Source organism: Oncorhynchus kisutch, linkage group LG14 (assembly GCF_002021735.2).
Source record: "Oncorhynchus kisutch isolate 150728-3 linkage group LG14, Okis_V2, whole genome shotgun sequence".
In the NCBI taxonomy this organism is placed as follows: Eukaryota; Metazoa; Chordata; class Actinopteri; order Salmoniformes; family Salmonidae; genus Oncorhynchus; species Oncorhynchus kisutch.
This window is the reverse complement of record NC_034187.2, coordinates 52,220,600-52,235,400: the sequence shown is the minus strand read 5'-3', so window position 1 is coordinate 52,235,400 and position 14,801 is coordinate 52,220,600. Positions and strand designations below refer to the sequence as shown.

At 41.7% G+C, this 14,801-nt stretch overlaps 1 protein-coding gene across 6 annotated transcripts in view; it reads right to left on the bottom strand.

Annotated features, from left to right (window-relative positions):
* Positions 1–375: 375 nt before the first annotated feature.
* LOC109903710 (mediator of RNA polymerase II transcription subunit 30-like) overlaps positions 376–14,801 on the bottom strand; it is a 39,939-nt gene continuing 25,513 nt past the window's right edge. For 5 of the 6 annotated variants that reach the window (XM_020500584.2, XM_020500583.2, XM_020500579.2 and 2 more), the window contains one exon: positions 3,003–4,303. In XM_020500584.2, coding sequence (XP_020356173.1) covers positions 4,208–4,303 — 96 coding nt within the window. In that variant the 3' untranslated portion in view covers positions 3,003–4,207. Of the gene's footprint in view, positions 4,304–14,801 lie in introns of all 6 variants that reach the window. The other variant, XM_020500580.2, reaches the window with a different exon arrangement.

Sequence of the window (14,801 nt, the reverse complement as noted above, 5' to 3'; positions counted from 1 at the left end):
CTAGCACCTTATGCTGACTAGCATTTACTGATAGCACTAGTTTATGCTAGCTAGCAACTTTACTAACTGGGCTAGTCATTGTCTAAATGACAGGTAGAAACACATTCATAACCATAAAGGGGAAACTAGCCCCCAGGGGCCAGCTACCCCCTTTACTAAATATAAATGACCTACATTTCTCTCTAAACAAGTGGATTATTTAGCATAAGGCTTGTGTGTATAAGGTGGTAGTTTTGGAATTGTTAGCTAGATTACTTGTTGGTTATTACTGTATTGTCTGAACTAGAAGCACAAGCATTTCGCTACACTCGCATTAACATCTGCTAACCATGTGACAAATAAAATTCGATTTGATAAGGCTTTCCTACTTGTGTATCTCATTTAAAAAAAAGTTTTATTGGAATATATCTACAACATTTTGAAAATAGCAAAAAAATTACAAATTTACCACAATCATTTTGAAATATCTCAAAGTTGTGATGACACAGGACATGTTTGTTGAGCAAGAGCAGTGACGACAAGGAAAATAATTTGGTGACATCTTGTGGTCTTAATGTGAATTACAGGGGGGTTACCCCCTTGTACCGTACTTTTACAAGCATAAAGTTTGGCTGGAAACCTGGTTTGTGAAAATAAATCATGATCCACTATCCAGCGATTGATTCTTATTCTGTGGAAGGAGTGTCTTTGCTTTCCTCCCTATTCTGCTTCCCAAATGACACCATATCCCTTACGAAATGCACTGCTTTTGACCGGAGACCCATGCGCTCTGGTCAAAAGTAGTACACTATATAGGGAACAGTGTGAAATTTGGGATGGAGTTGCATACTATGTCCTCTAACATTTGCCTGAGGACAATAACCTCATAACACAACTTGGATATGACCCCAACCATCTTAATTATTTATCGTAATCTCTGGCTATCTGGCTAGACTAACTTACCTAGCAACCTAAAACATTTTAGCCAACATGGGCTTACTGACTGATTGTAAAGAAGACTACTTGGGAGTAAGAAGCTACCTACCTTACATTCCTGACTGGAAGTTATTTAATGCTCTGGTGTTTTCACATATTTAAAGCTATTCAGTGAAATGTTGAAAGGTAATAGATTAGAAATGTAATTAGTTAAGAATGTTCGGTAAGGTTGGAAAACAAAAGTCGTAATCTTGATTTGAACTGGCAACCGAGCGGGTCGCAACACGCATGTAATGCCTCCAACCTATTTTTAACCACCTACTTTCATCCAACCAATCACATTAGTTCTGCTCAAGACGGCGCTTCCCTCAGAACATGATTGAGGCCGATGTGATGCTAATGATTTGTCGAGACTGATGGTTTGTTTACGTAGCAGGTTAGGAGAATGAGGGGTTGGATTCAATCTGTATTGCGGGAGATCTGTGTTATAGCGTTTGCAGGGAGTGCATTCACGGTAAATGCTGCATATGTCGACCTAATTGGAAATTACCTTTACATTGTAACGCAGATCTTCCACGATACAGATTGAATCCAACCTGAGGTTAAGGTTAGGAAAAGGGTTAGGCTTAGCTAAAATGAAACCGTTGTCAACAACCAGATGGAGCTGTAGGCCTACTCCATCCAGCTACAACCGTAGAAACCATCACCTACACTGCATTCGGGAATGTATTCAGACCCCTTGACTTTTTCCACAATTTTATGTTACAGCCTTATTCTAAAATGGATTAAATAAAACATTGTCCTCATCAATCTACACACAATACCCATAATGACAAAACAAAAACACTCAATTGAGCTCAGGTGCATCCTGTTTCCATGGATCATCCTTGAGATGTTTCTACAACTTAATTGGAGTCCACCTGCGGTAAATTAAATTGATTGGACATGATTTGGAAAGGCACACACCTGTCTATACAAGGTCCCACAGTTGTCAGAGCAAAATCCAAGCCATGAGGTTGAAGGAATTGTCCGTAGAGCTCTAAAACAAGATTGTGTCTAGGCACAGACATGCGGAAGGGTACCAACATTTTTTATTTAGAATTGAAGGTCCTCAAGAACAAGCGTCACGTCACGCCTTGGCCAATACCATCCATACGGTGAAGCTTGGTGGTGACAGTATCATGCTGTGGGATGTTTTTCAGAGGCAGAGACTGAGAGACTAGTCAGGATCGAGGGAAAGATGAACGGAGCAAAGTACAGAGATCCTTGATGAAAACCTGCTCCATAGTGCTCAGGACCTCAGACTGGGGCGAATGTTCACGAATGTCAACCAGGACAATGACCCTAAGCACACAGCCAAGACAACATAGGAGTGGCTTCTGGAAAAGTCTGAATGTCCTTGAGTGGCCCAGCCAGAGCCCGGACTTGAATCCGATCCAACATATCTGACCTGAAAATAGCTATGCAGTGACGCTCCCCATCCAGCCTGACAGAGCTTGAGAGGATTTGCAGAAAGGAATGGGAGAAGCTCCCCAAATACAGGTGTGCCAAGCTTGTAGCATCATGCCCAAGAAGACTCGAGGCTGTAATCGCTGCCAAAGGTGCTTCAACAAAGTACTGAGTAAAGGGTCTGAATGTGAATGTGATTTGTTTTTTTCTTTGTAATATTGCTGAAATTTCTAAACCTGTTTTTGCTTTGTCATTATTGGGTATTGTGTGTAGATTGATGAAGGGAAAAACATTTTAATCAATTTTAGAATAAGGTTGTAATAGAATGTGGAAAAAGTGAAGGGGTCTTTACTTTCCGAATGCACTGTACGTAACGAAACCCTCTGGTCCGACAAATCATCAGTATAATAACACCAGGATTCAATCAAAGGGTCAGGGGGCCCCAGTGGCCGCGGGGCCCTACTAAGTTGTTTATGTCGCTTATTGGCTGGGCCGGCACTGTTTCTGGGCGTAATTTTTTTTAAATTACTTTTAAAGCCTGGGGACAATCCAAAAAGACCACAAAGAGACCTGATCTAACGGTCCTCGTGAGCAGTGAGAACACAGATCTAAAAATAGAACAGAAAGAAACAGTGGCCTAAATCACAGCAGGATTTATAGCGCCATAGAATTGCAAAAGTTAATGAGACATTGTGATGATCATAAAAAGTCCAGTAAAAATAATGCAAACCTCAATCTGGCAGTGATTTAATTTGAAACTTATTTTCAACAATGTGCCCTAGTATTTTTTTACATGTCTGTGCTCTCCTTCACAAATGTTGCCCTCCTTTTAGCTAAAATGGTTAAGGAATGTATAAAAACATCTTGAGGGAAATAGAACATCAAAACCCCTTTAAATGGGTAATCTGAGTATTTGTCATATTTTGGGATAGAGATTAAATATATAAAATGTTGTACGATTGACTACATATTGTCCTGCATTTATACCTAGTGCCTACAATAAATCAACAGTTGATTTGAATTCTACTGAAAGCCATGACTATGGTCTTTCAAACCACAACTCTGAAAGTCCTCAACCATATTGTAGGCGATAACTACACTCACCGGCCAGTGTATTAGGTAAAACATCCCGTTCACACACATGGATCGCTCCTAAAGAGAGTGAGTCACGTGGCTTGCTGTATAAAGCAGGCAGAGGGGCATCGAGGTATTCGATTACTGTGCGATTGAATGTTAGAATGGGCAAAAGGAGTGACCTAATCAACTTTGAGCATGGAATGATCGTCGGTGCCAAGCATGCCGGATGCAGTATCTTAGAAACTGCCGCTCTCCTGGGATTTTCACAAACGACCGTGTCTAGGGTTTACCGAGAACGGTGCGACAAATAAAATAAAAAACAATCAGCGGCAGTCCTGTGGGCGAAAACAGCTCGTGGATGAGAGAGGTCGAAGGAGAATGGCAAGACTCATGCAAGTTAACAAGTGGGCTACAAACAAATAATGGCGCAGAACGGCATCTCAGGACACACAACTCGTTGGTCCTTGTCATGGATGGGGCTATTGCAGCAGATGACCAGTCTGATCCCAGTACTAAATGGGTGTGCCTAATAAATTGGTGTATATCAGCATTTCCCCATTGCATGACTTATCTTCATTCTTCTTTGCTTTCTTCCCCCTCTTCTCTCCCAACTCGTCTTGTGGGAAAGAGTGGTATATTGTGAAAGCCTGTATTTCTTAAGTGCCACCTTAGAGGGACCCTGTCACTTATCCAGTTAATAGCCATATCTTCCAGTCGGTGGTGTGTGTGTGTGTATGCACGCCCTCTGTGTCGCCGTGTTTGGCATTCAATTCCTAACAGCCAGCATGGAGTTTATCTCCCAGATGAGGTTTCGGAGCTGGTCCATTATCTGCTTCAGCTGTTGGTTCTTCTGTTTGAGCTTCTGTAATAAAGCACATGAAATCACATTGTCAGAGTCGATCAAACAAGCCGTAGTCACATAAGTATTTACACAGTGGTGGTTGGTTGATAAGATGCCTTTTGAAAAGCTTTGGAAGGGGCATTAGGTTCAAGAGCCTCAACTGAAAGAACATACGGTCGTTTTTCATGGGAGGATTTTCTTTTTCTTTTTCAACTAGGAGAGCTGATTGGCTGACATGATCAATCCCTGCAGTAGTTTAATCTCTAAACTAACACATCTTGCCCTAACTCACAGGTTTAGTACACAACCCAACAGGGCAAAGTCAATCACTCAGACAGTTGACTGAAGATTACCTTTGAATACACAAGTCCAATCTTAGTCAACAGCTGCGGTTTACTCAAGTGCCTTATTGCTGAGGTTTAGGCACAAACAAATAATGGCAGAGTCTAAGCTGCTCCAAAAGCACACCTGCCAACAGTGTCCTTATAGGACTTAAGTCAGGCCCTAGCACCAGCATTGGAGAAGTCTACCTAGCCACAGTGGTCGGACTAGCTATCAGAAGATAGCATGGGGAGAGATACACTCAGGAGCTACTGTATCTGCAGTTCAGTGCCAATACAGTGCTGTGAAAAAGTATTGCCCCTTTGTGATTTTTTGCATATTTTTGTATTTTAAGTTATGCAACATCCAATTCCCCTGTGTGAAAAAGTAATTGCCACCTTTAGCGGCAATGACTGCAACCAAATTATTCCTGTCATTGTAAATCAGTCTCTCACGTCACTGTGGAGGAATTTTGGCCCACTCTTGCATGCAGAACTGCTTTACCTCAGCGATATTTGTGGGTTTTGAATCATGAACTGCTCGTTTTAAGTCTTGCCACAACATCTCAATTGGGATTAGGTCTGGACTTTGACTAGGCCATTCCAAAACTTAAAATGTCTTGCTTTTTAACCATTTTCATTTAGACTTGATTGTATGTTTTGGATCATTGTCTTTCTGCATGACCCAACTGCGCTTCAGCTCAGAGGCGGATGGTCTGACATTCTCCTGTAGAATTCTCTGATGCAGAACAGAATTAACCTGGATGATCATCAAGACTCTTGAAGAATGTTCTATGGACAAATGAGTCAAAAGTAAAACTTTTTTGGATAACATGGGTCCCATTTATGCCTGGTGAAAAACCAGAACACCGCATTTCACAGTAAGAACCTCATTCCAGCATGGTGGTAGTAGTGTGATGATTTGGGGATGCTTTACTGCCACAGGAACTGGACGAATTGCCTTAATAGAAGGAACAATAAATTCTGATCTGTATTGGAGAATGTCAGGGAATGTCAGGAGCTGAAACTGAAGCGCAGCTGGGTCATGATCCAAAACATACAATCAAAGTCTAAATGAAAATGGTTAAAAAGCAACAAGTTTTGGAATGGCTTAGTCAAAGTCGAGACCTAATCCCAATTGAGATGTTGTGGCAAGACTTAAAACGAGCAGTTCATGATTCAAAACCCACAAATGTCGCTGAGTTAAAGCAGTTCTGCATGCAAGAGTGGGCCAAAATTCCTCCACAGCGATGTGGGAGACTGATTTACAACTACAGGAAGCATTTGGTGGTAGTCATTGCAGCTAAACGATGGCACAACCAGTAATTGAGTGCAAGTGGGCAATTACTTACGTTATTTATTTAAATAACAAAGTTATGTAACTTTTTGTTATTTATAAACTCAGGTTCTCTTTATTTAATATTAGGTTTTGGTTGAAGATCGGATAACATTCAGTATCAAACATTAGCAAAAATAGAGAAAATCAGAAAGAGGGCAATACTTTTTCACGGCACTGTATATTAAGATGAAATCCATTTTGCGCTCTCTAATGCTCCTTTAACCGTGACTAATTACCAGCCACTAATTGCGAGCGCAGATAACACCTTCAGCAATCGATTTCACACAGCCCCTCTTAATATAAACTATTTATCTGATTGTCCTTGGAAGATATTCCGGAGTGGAACATTTGGAACAGTTCCAGTGTGTCTCTAGGGGGTTCTTCTCTCTCTTTTGCCACCAGCCTTTCACTATGAGTCACTGGGAGGGAGGAGTGTGTACTGTACTATATGGGATGTACCTCATTAACCCCACCAGTGACTAAATAAAATATGTTCTTTATCCTCAATGAGTTGAGATTTATCAGTAAATCTTTGGAATTTCAGTTCAGTCATGAGACTCACACAACAAGTCTTCCGTTGGGAGAAAAACGGAAGACAGTGGAATATGTTTTTAACACATATTTCAGAGCTGCAGGTCTACGAACGATCCCACTGCTGATGGAAAGTGATGGTTCTGACTGGTTGGTCAAATCTGAGAGAACAGCCATGCTTTCCTCTCCTCTGACAGCCTAGCCTGCCTTCCGCCACAGGGTCCAACTCCCTCACTCACTTCAGGGATCCTGGGGATGCGCTCTCTCATTTCCTTGCCTGCCACTCAAGACCGTTTTCATTCACATTCATTCCTTTTGACATTGTGTAGGGTGCAGCAGGGTGGCTGGTCAACAAATCATGAAAGTAAACACAGAATTGCGTTTTCAGCTGCCGTCTGTAGAGGCCTTCCACAGACAATAGGCCTACCTGAGCTAGCATAGGCACAGCTTGATACAGTACACTACAGTGAGCTGACAGACGAGTGTACGTGCACGCAGGTTACTGTTATAGTTGTTTCCTCTTTCCCATGACAGCCAGCTGTGGTATGGGGGAAGATGAGATGGGGGGGATGAAAGTGTTTCCAGGGCTGTGAGGTGAACGTGACGAGTGACAGCCAACTGCCGAGAAGATCCTGCTTTCATGGCACACCTGGGCAGAGGACAGAGAGACGGTTTCGCTCGGGCAGATGTTGGAATGCTCCAGGGCACCGGCAATTCTCATGTCAGCATATCTCCTCTCATATGTACTTTATCTTTGTCCTTCCAAATCTGCTGAGTGAGAGAAGAGCGATTTCAAGATGATATCCATTACTCATTAATACCCAGAACTTTTATCTTGACAGCTTCTGTGATCTTCTCCTTTCTTAGTCTGACTTGAAAGGGTTCCTCTCAAGTCGAATCAGTGTGTTAAAAAAAAGCAAACAGACAAAGGGGATATGCATATCTGAGGGACGGTTAGATTTAAAACGGAATGACTTCGTCATTAGTCACACCTTTAAAGGAGAACAATTGGAAGGAGTGCGAGAGCTATCGGAGAGGCGATGGCTTATCATATAGAACTCTGTGGACTGAGTGAACGTAGAGGCCGAAGCGTTGGGGATGTTCCTCTCTCTCGCTCAGTTCCCTTCATCTGATTCTCTTCAACCCTCATCTGGAAATGATATCAAAAGGAGCCGTCCTCAATAATGGGGTGAGAGACGTAAGGCTTTTTGATCAAACCGTCTTCGTGTAAAAATTCTGGTTCATTCAAATACGCCAAAGAGTGATAGAGTTCTAAGAGCAAATTTTGGAAATAACATCTCAGCCACCCTTACACTGTAATTTCTATTACTTTCAAACAGTCCCGAAAGTACAGACAGTCTATTATCTTACATAATTGACATTTCTGTGTTCATTGATTGTTGGATGTTTGTCCCATTAGACATTCAGGGTTTTTTGAATGATTAGACGAAAACTAATCTTGTTATGATATCATACCAATAGATTAGAGATTCCTCCTTTTTCTGTTTCTTCTACAATTAAAAATATCGACCGCCACCCTTTCAGAACCCGGCAGCTTTATAATTGAGCGGATTTCGACGATAACTGACCAACGGCTTTAAAGTTGCCGGCCAAAGTCAAGAATAGCGAGTCATGCAAAAAAAAAAAAAAAACGTGCCTTCAGTCTGGATTTCGCTTGGCTAATCCGCCCTGTCGCTGGCTATTCAAAACCGCTGCTTTCACTCCGGTTGGATCTGGCTGGGAATTACAAGTGTAAGTTGTCTGTGAGTGAGGCGAGGGGATTAGGCAGTTGGAGAGGAGAGAGGAAAGAAAAGGAGAAGAGTGTTCTCATATTGCTGCGAGAGCACCCTCCTCCATAATCTATCAGTGCTTCCTCGCTTTCATTGGCAGCCGAGGATGAGTCAGTTCTGAGCTTGTCAAAGACCCATTCAAACGCCATCTCACATTTCCACCAAACATAGCTACAATCTTCAGTCGTCGTCGGTGTTCTTTTGGGCATGCCGTTGGGTGTGCGTGCCATTGTCAAGAAAGGAGTTGGTCATGAAAAAAAAAAGTGGGAGTTGAACTCATGACACTTTCTTTATAGGTTCATCTTTATGCTGCGTGGACTATCTAGTGCCACCACAGACTTTTGTAGAGGTCTATTGTGTAGTGAGAGTTAGGCAGGTCCCTCAGTAAGCAGTAAGAACTGAACTGAGGTGGTAAGCCAGCAGCCTTCTGATAGTAAGTGTGCTTTGGAGTTGACAGCAGCCTAGTTAAGAACTGTGCACACTTTGGAGAGGTGTGTGGCCACATGGAGACATCATTTAGTCCTCTCGCTCAAACCCTTGTCCTTTTTTTGTTCTTATGCTGCACCTACCATAAACCGTCGGCATGTCCTGTTCCATTATTTATTTGATCTGATTTTAAAGTAAGAATATAATTGAACTTGATATTTTTTCAGTGAGTGCGCATATGAAGTGACTATGTTGGAGTGTAAAAGTGGTTTTGAAACGGGTCCTATATGCTAGATGTAGAGTTATTTGGCGACTTTAGTTGTGAATGATACACACCTTAGAATGTGTTTAGAAATCAAAACATATATGGGCTGCATGGTGCGACGATAGGCTATTGATCATTTGAATAAGTGGCAAAAAAGAAAAGCTCAGTTTCTTGTCTCGGGCTGCACAGCTGTTCTCTCATCAAGTGATCCTATTATCACCCATCAGACTATTCTCAATTTAATCTTTACTAATATGTCAAATTAGTTTTGATTTAGAATGGCCATCATCAAATGGGCAGGAACAGGGGCAGGGATGGAAAATACATGTCATCTGTGTGCACTCAAATATGGAAAGGAGGCCGTGCGCTTCCCCCTCCAGTCTGTTTTATAGGCTACTTCGGTTTTATAGCGGAGCTGTGTTTAACATGAGCAGCTGATAAATAAATATAAAGAACACTTATTTCCCTCCCCACATCAACCACTGTTTGAGGAGTATGCTCTCACTGCTCGACAGGTGATATTCTGCCCAAACTCTGTATGCCATGGGCTCTCAAACCTTGTTCCCGCAGCTACCCAGTGCTTCATGAAAGCTGTTCGGGAATATCAATAGTGACATGCTTTCGCAACGAAACATATTTCACTAAACTGTTGAGAGCCTTTCTGCGCACCCAAGAAAAGAATAATGGACAGAAAATGGGAGATGGATGGTGGCGAGATTCTGTATAGCTGAAGGTAAAGTGTCACTCAATTCATTCTGAAAATATAAAAAAAATACTAGGCTATTCAAAATCAAATACAAATTCACTTATTGTAAACTAACTGTAATCCGCCATGCACAATCAATGAACCGACAGCATCGACTATAAATTCTCTACCAGACTCATGGATTTTGGAGTGTAGCATAAGGTAATCAGTCCATCCAGTATGCAACATAATACAGTCCACACTAAAAGGCGATTACACAACTGTTTAATTTTGGTGTATAGGCTAGACCAATTATGTACCAAAGACATCTTAAATTAGTTTTTTTTGTTTTGCCATGCATAATATGCAGTAGTAGGATAAATATATATATTTTCTCTTGTGTTTGGGCTCATAAGGCTATGCATATGCATAAGTTCTAATATGCATATGGGTGTTTTGAATTAATCATCACCTTAGAAAGCGCTGTCCATTTTGTTGTTAGGCGTTGAAACAACATCCACAAACAACCATGTTTTACACTGTTTCAACCTGCTGTTGAACTTCTTTCTCGCAAATTGATCATCAGTGAGGTGAGTTTTAAAAGTATGATGGGTCTACTGTTTGAATTACAATTGTTTGATGTGATTTTCGATAGCATTTATATTGATGCCAGAGTAGTTAGTTAGAGGGACAATAGAACCCTGAGTACCAGGCCATTCGGCCCTAATGGTAGTTAGCAAGTTGGGTACTACCGACGCATGTCCAGAGTATATAAAAGGAAATTACCGTGACTCAATGGTCACATGGAATTTTAGTGTGGTCATGACTCATGACTGCGGGTCTGTTTTTAGTATCTGCACCCCACCTAGGAGCCTTAACATGTTCGATACCAATGTATGTCAGAGAGCTGATGTCGTGACGAGCCTCCATGAAATGCGCAGCCACAGGGCTTCTCTGATCAAGAGTCCTGATATTACTCCTGTATTCTGCTATCCTTGTTTGCAGAGCTCAGTTAGTTTTTCCTACATAGCATAGACCACAAATACACTTGATCAGGTATACCACATTTGTTGGAGAATAAGTAATGACGCCCTTTAATCTTAATGGCCTTGCCCGCGATGGGGTGATTGAACGTTGTGCATTTGTTCGTAAAGTTACACTGGGTACATCTCTAATTACCGTCCCGACACATTGTCTAGGTAGGTGCTAAGTGGCACCGGTAGAAGAGGCCAACAGACCTCCCCACTCTTTGACTGAAGTTGGAGGTGTGTCTAAAGACTACCTGCGGGGGTTCTTTTAAACATCTTTTCCAGTTGTGCTCAAGATGTGACAGCGGTTTTTTATTTTTTATGATATGGTTGAACTGTTTGCCGAGGGGGGAGTATTGAAGGAAGCATTGGACTTGTTGGTCAGAGGGTGGTTTGTGAGTGAGGATGTCATCCTGGGTCATATTTTTGTAACAGTCCTGTGTGTCATACAGCCATTCCTCGGGGTAACCCCGGAGTCTAAAGCGTTCATCCAGACAGTGCGCTTGTTTGTCATAGTCCCTCTGTGTGCCCCAGACGCTGCATTATGCGACTGTATTGGCTGATTGGGAGGCTCTTTTTCAGGGGGGTAGGGTGGAAGTTATCTCTGGGTAACAGGGAATTCCGGTCCGTCGGCTTCCTGCATAGGTCTGTGTTAAAACCACCCCCCTCCCTTTTTATCAAAATGTCCAGGGGCCTCATTCCTAATCATTGTGTACATTTCACACTAAATATCTGCGTGTGCCATATATAGGCATGTTTCCTGTTATAAAATCAGACATGTCACAAAACTGTTCACGCATGAACGAGCAATATAAGCATTATAAAATGCACATCATTCACCTTCTTTGATGGCAATAACACCCTTATTTGCTGTATAAATAAGGGTATTTCCTTTAGATACTTATAATTTCATTGCTATCTAATAAAATGTGACTCGTTTCAGGAAACTAGGCGCTTGTCACTACTTCACAGGAGAGCCATTTGAATGTAAACTTTTTTTTCAATCAAATGCATTCTTTGGCAGAAATGCATTCTGGAACATGTGAACATTCATGTGCCTTAATAACAAACTTGTATGCCATCTATAAATACAAATCATTTTTTTAAATGACTAGTTGGTTTAGCCATGAAAAAAGACAGGAACCTTCCTGCTAACCATGATAGGCTGAGATAATGGACTGGCTGGACATGCCAAGAGATGAGTTATGATTGGTCTGCCATGTTGCCCACTTCTGTCTATGAGCTGGTCAGTATTTGTCGGTAATCCTTTCTAACGCAGCTTTTTTTTAAGATATCAAAGTGTTGCTCTCCACTTCCTGGAGGACCGAGTTTTGAAATCAGTGGAAGGCCCGGGGGAATTAGAGTATGATAAGCTGATAAGAGATGGAGAACATTCTGGCCTTGGTTGCAAATATGCAGAGGGAGTCAAAAAGAGAACAAGATAGATAGTCTGGCTAGCTACATTTTCAAGATATTACATGTTTCTAATTTTGTCAAATACATTTTCTGGCTGGCTCGCTAGCTAACGTTACATGTATGATCTGTGTATTAATATTCATATCTCAGAGCCATTTGCATTGCTAGTTATAGCCTAATGTTAGCTAGCTAACATTGAACCTGGTTGGCTTGCTACCTGCAGATTCATGCAGGGTAGTAACGTTATGAGTTGGGATTATGGTTCATTGTTTAGCTATCTAGCCACATGTCTAATCCAAAGACTCCACTATGCAAGTAACCATTTCAATAGAATGTTCATGACAACTGTCGATAGACATAGCTGGTAACTAACTGATACATTTACGAAGGCTCAATGCCGTTGAACATGGCCGGTATTGGCATAAAAGCATAATTAAATTGTTGCCAGCCGCACAGTTAGTCACTAAAGCTCTAGATAACATAAAAACAGCCTAATCAGCTCTGCTAGGGCTACTAAAACGGTCAGAGTGAGCTGTTCTCGCTGTTATGTCTGGAAGTAGCTAGCAAGCTAGCCAACATTAGCCAGTTAGCTTGGGCGCTTGACTGCTGCGGTTAGGTCAGAACACTCGGATCAACCCAACTCCGCGGTCAGAACGTCCAGTGTGTATTCTGAACGCTCCGAGAGCGAAACACTCAACATTTACGAACAGACAATCTGACAACGCTCTAAATTTACAAAATGCCCAGAACGCACTCTGGCACTCCAATGTACGAATACACCCGTAGTATAAACCAGCATTTAGTCTTGAAATCTTTGGTTGTTTAGTACATGTGAATCCTTAAATAGTTGGGCGGGGCTAAGGCTTAAGAGAGTGTAGACAAAGAAGAGCTCTCCAGTAGGTACCAAAACATTCAAGGAACATTTTCTCAAAAGTGAGGTTACAAGTTTCAAAGCAGAATTACTTTCTCATTGTTCCTCAACTGCAGTGTATGATATACAATTTTCTGTCTCTACTTTTATTCAATGTAAAAAAAAACACACAATTTCAAATTTTGCTACATAAGACCGATTCTGTCACAAACAAGAGAGTAAAATTATGTAATAAGAGTCAAATGGCACTGAATTATGCCAATCTGTATTTGGGGTTGTTCAAATAGAATGTGATTTTCAGCCCTAACAATCCATTCTTGCACCATATCAAGCTCTGGAAACACTTAATTGATGACATTCCTTCTATTTTAGGGCACAGCAAACTTTATACATTCCACTCCATCAATACTGAACCTCTGAAATTCACGATCACCTTTGGTGTGCATGAAACAAGTATTCTGGACATTTTGATATAGAGGGAGAGGGGGTAGTTTTAATGCGGACCTATACGGGAAGCCAAACAGCAGGAATTCCCTGTTACGCGAAAATAGCTTCCACCCTGTACCCCTGAAAAAGAGTCTCCCCATAAGCCAGTACAGTCTCACATATGCAGGATCTGTAGTACAGAGTGACAGAGCACCTACCTAGACAATGAGCCGAATGGTAATTAGAGATGTGGCCGATGTACCCAGTGTAACTTTACAAAACAAATGCACAACGTTCAATCACCCCATCGCGGGCAAGGCCATTAAGATTAAAGGGCGTCATTACTTATTCTCCAACAAATGTGGTATACATGATCAAGTGTATTTGTGGTCTATGCTGTGTAGGAAAAAACTAACTGAGCTCTGAAAACAAGGATAGCAGAACACAGGAGTAATATCAGGACTCTTGATCAGAGAAGCCCTGTGGCTGCGCATTTCATGGAGGCTCGTCACGACATCAGCTCTCTGACATACATTGGTATCGAACATGTTAAGGCTCCTAGGAGGTGCGGAGATACTGGGTTTGGCGGATGCCAGGAGAACGCTACCTGTCCGAACATGGCATTTTGTATATATGTATATATTAGATTTTCTGTATCTGCTACATGTGCCAATCTAATTGATATCAAATTATTAGAGGTACGCAAGTTGTTTTTGAATTAGGTGACTAATTATATCTACGGCCACCGCGGCCAATGGTCATACTGTTGCCTAGGTTATAACTCGGACCCATTTGTATGTATATAATCCCGTATGCTTCATTATGGTTGACTATGGGCAAAAGTGAATTGTTTCCACACCCACCATGCGTCATGTAAAGAGGAATGTGTATCTTTTGAGTTGGGAGCACTCCCATCTCTTTGACCTGACGGAAATCCGTTTGGGATCGAAACGTTGTTAAAACAAAGTGGTGAATTGGGAGCATAAACAGCCTTCCTGTTCTTTGTTGCACCTACCCCGCGTGTTCCAGGAATATTCTTACCGTGTTACTGAATGTATTCAGAGTATTTTTAGACTTTGTAATCAACAGATGTGGCGAAAAGAACAGTAGATGTAAAACGCACATACAAATCAACAGAGTAATGTTTAATTTAAAGTTTTGTTTCAGGTGAACTGTTGTGTCCTCTCCAAAAGGTCATCTTTAAAAAGATTTTTTTTTAACACCTTTATTTAACTAGGCAAGTCAGTTAAGAACAAATTCCTATTTACAATGATGGCCTACACCGGCCAGACCCGGACAACGCTGGGCCGCACTATGGGACTCCCAATCAGGGCCGGTTATGATACAGACTGGATTCGCAACAGGGTGTCTGTTGTGACGCCTCAAGCACTGAGATGCAGTGCCTTAGACCGCTGCGCCACT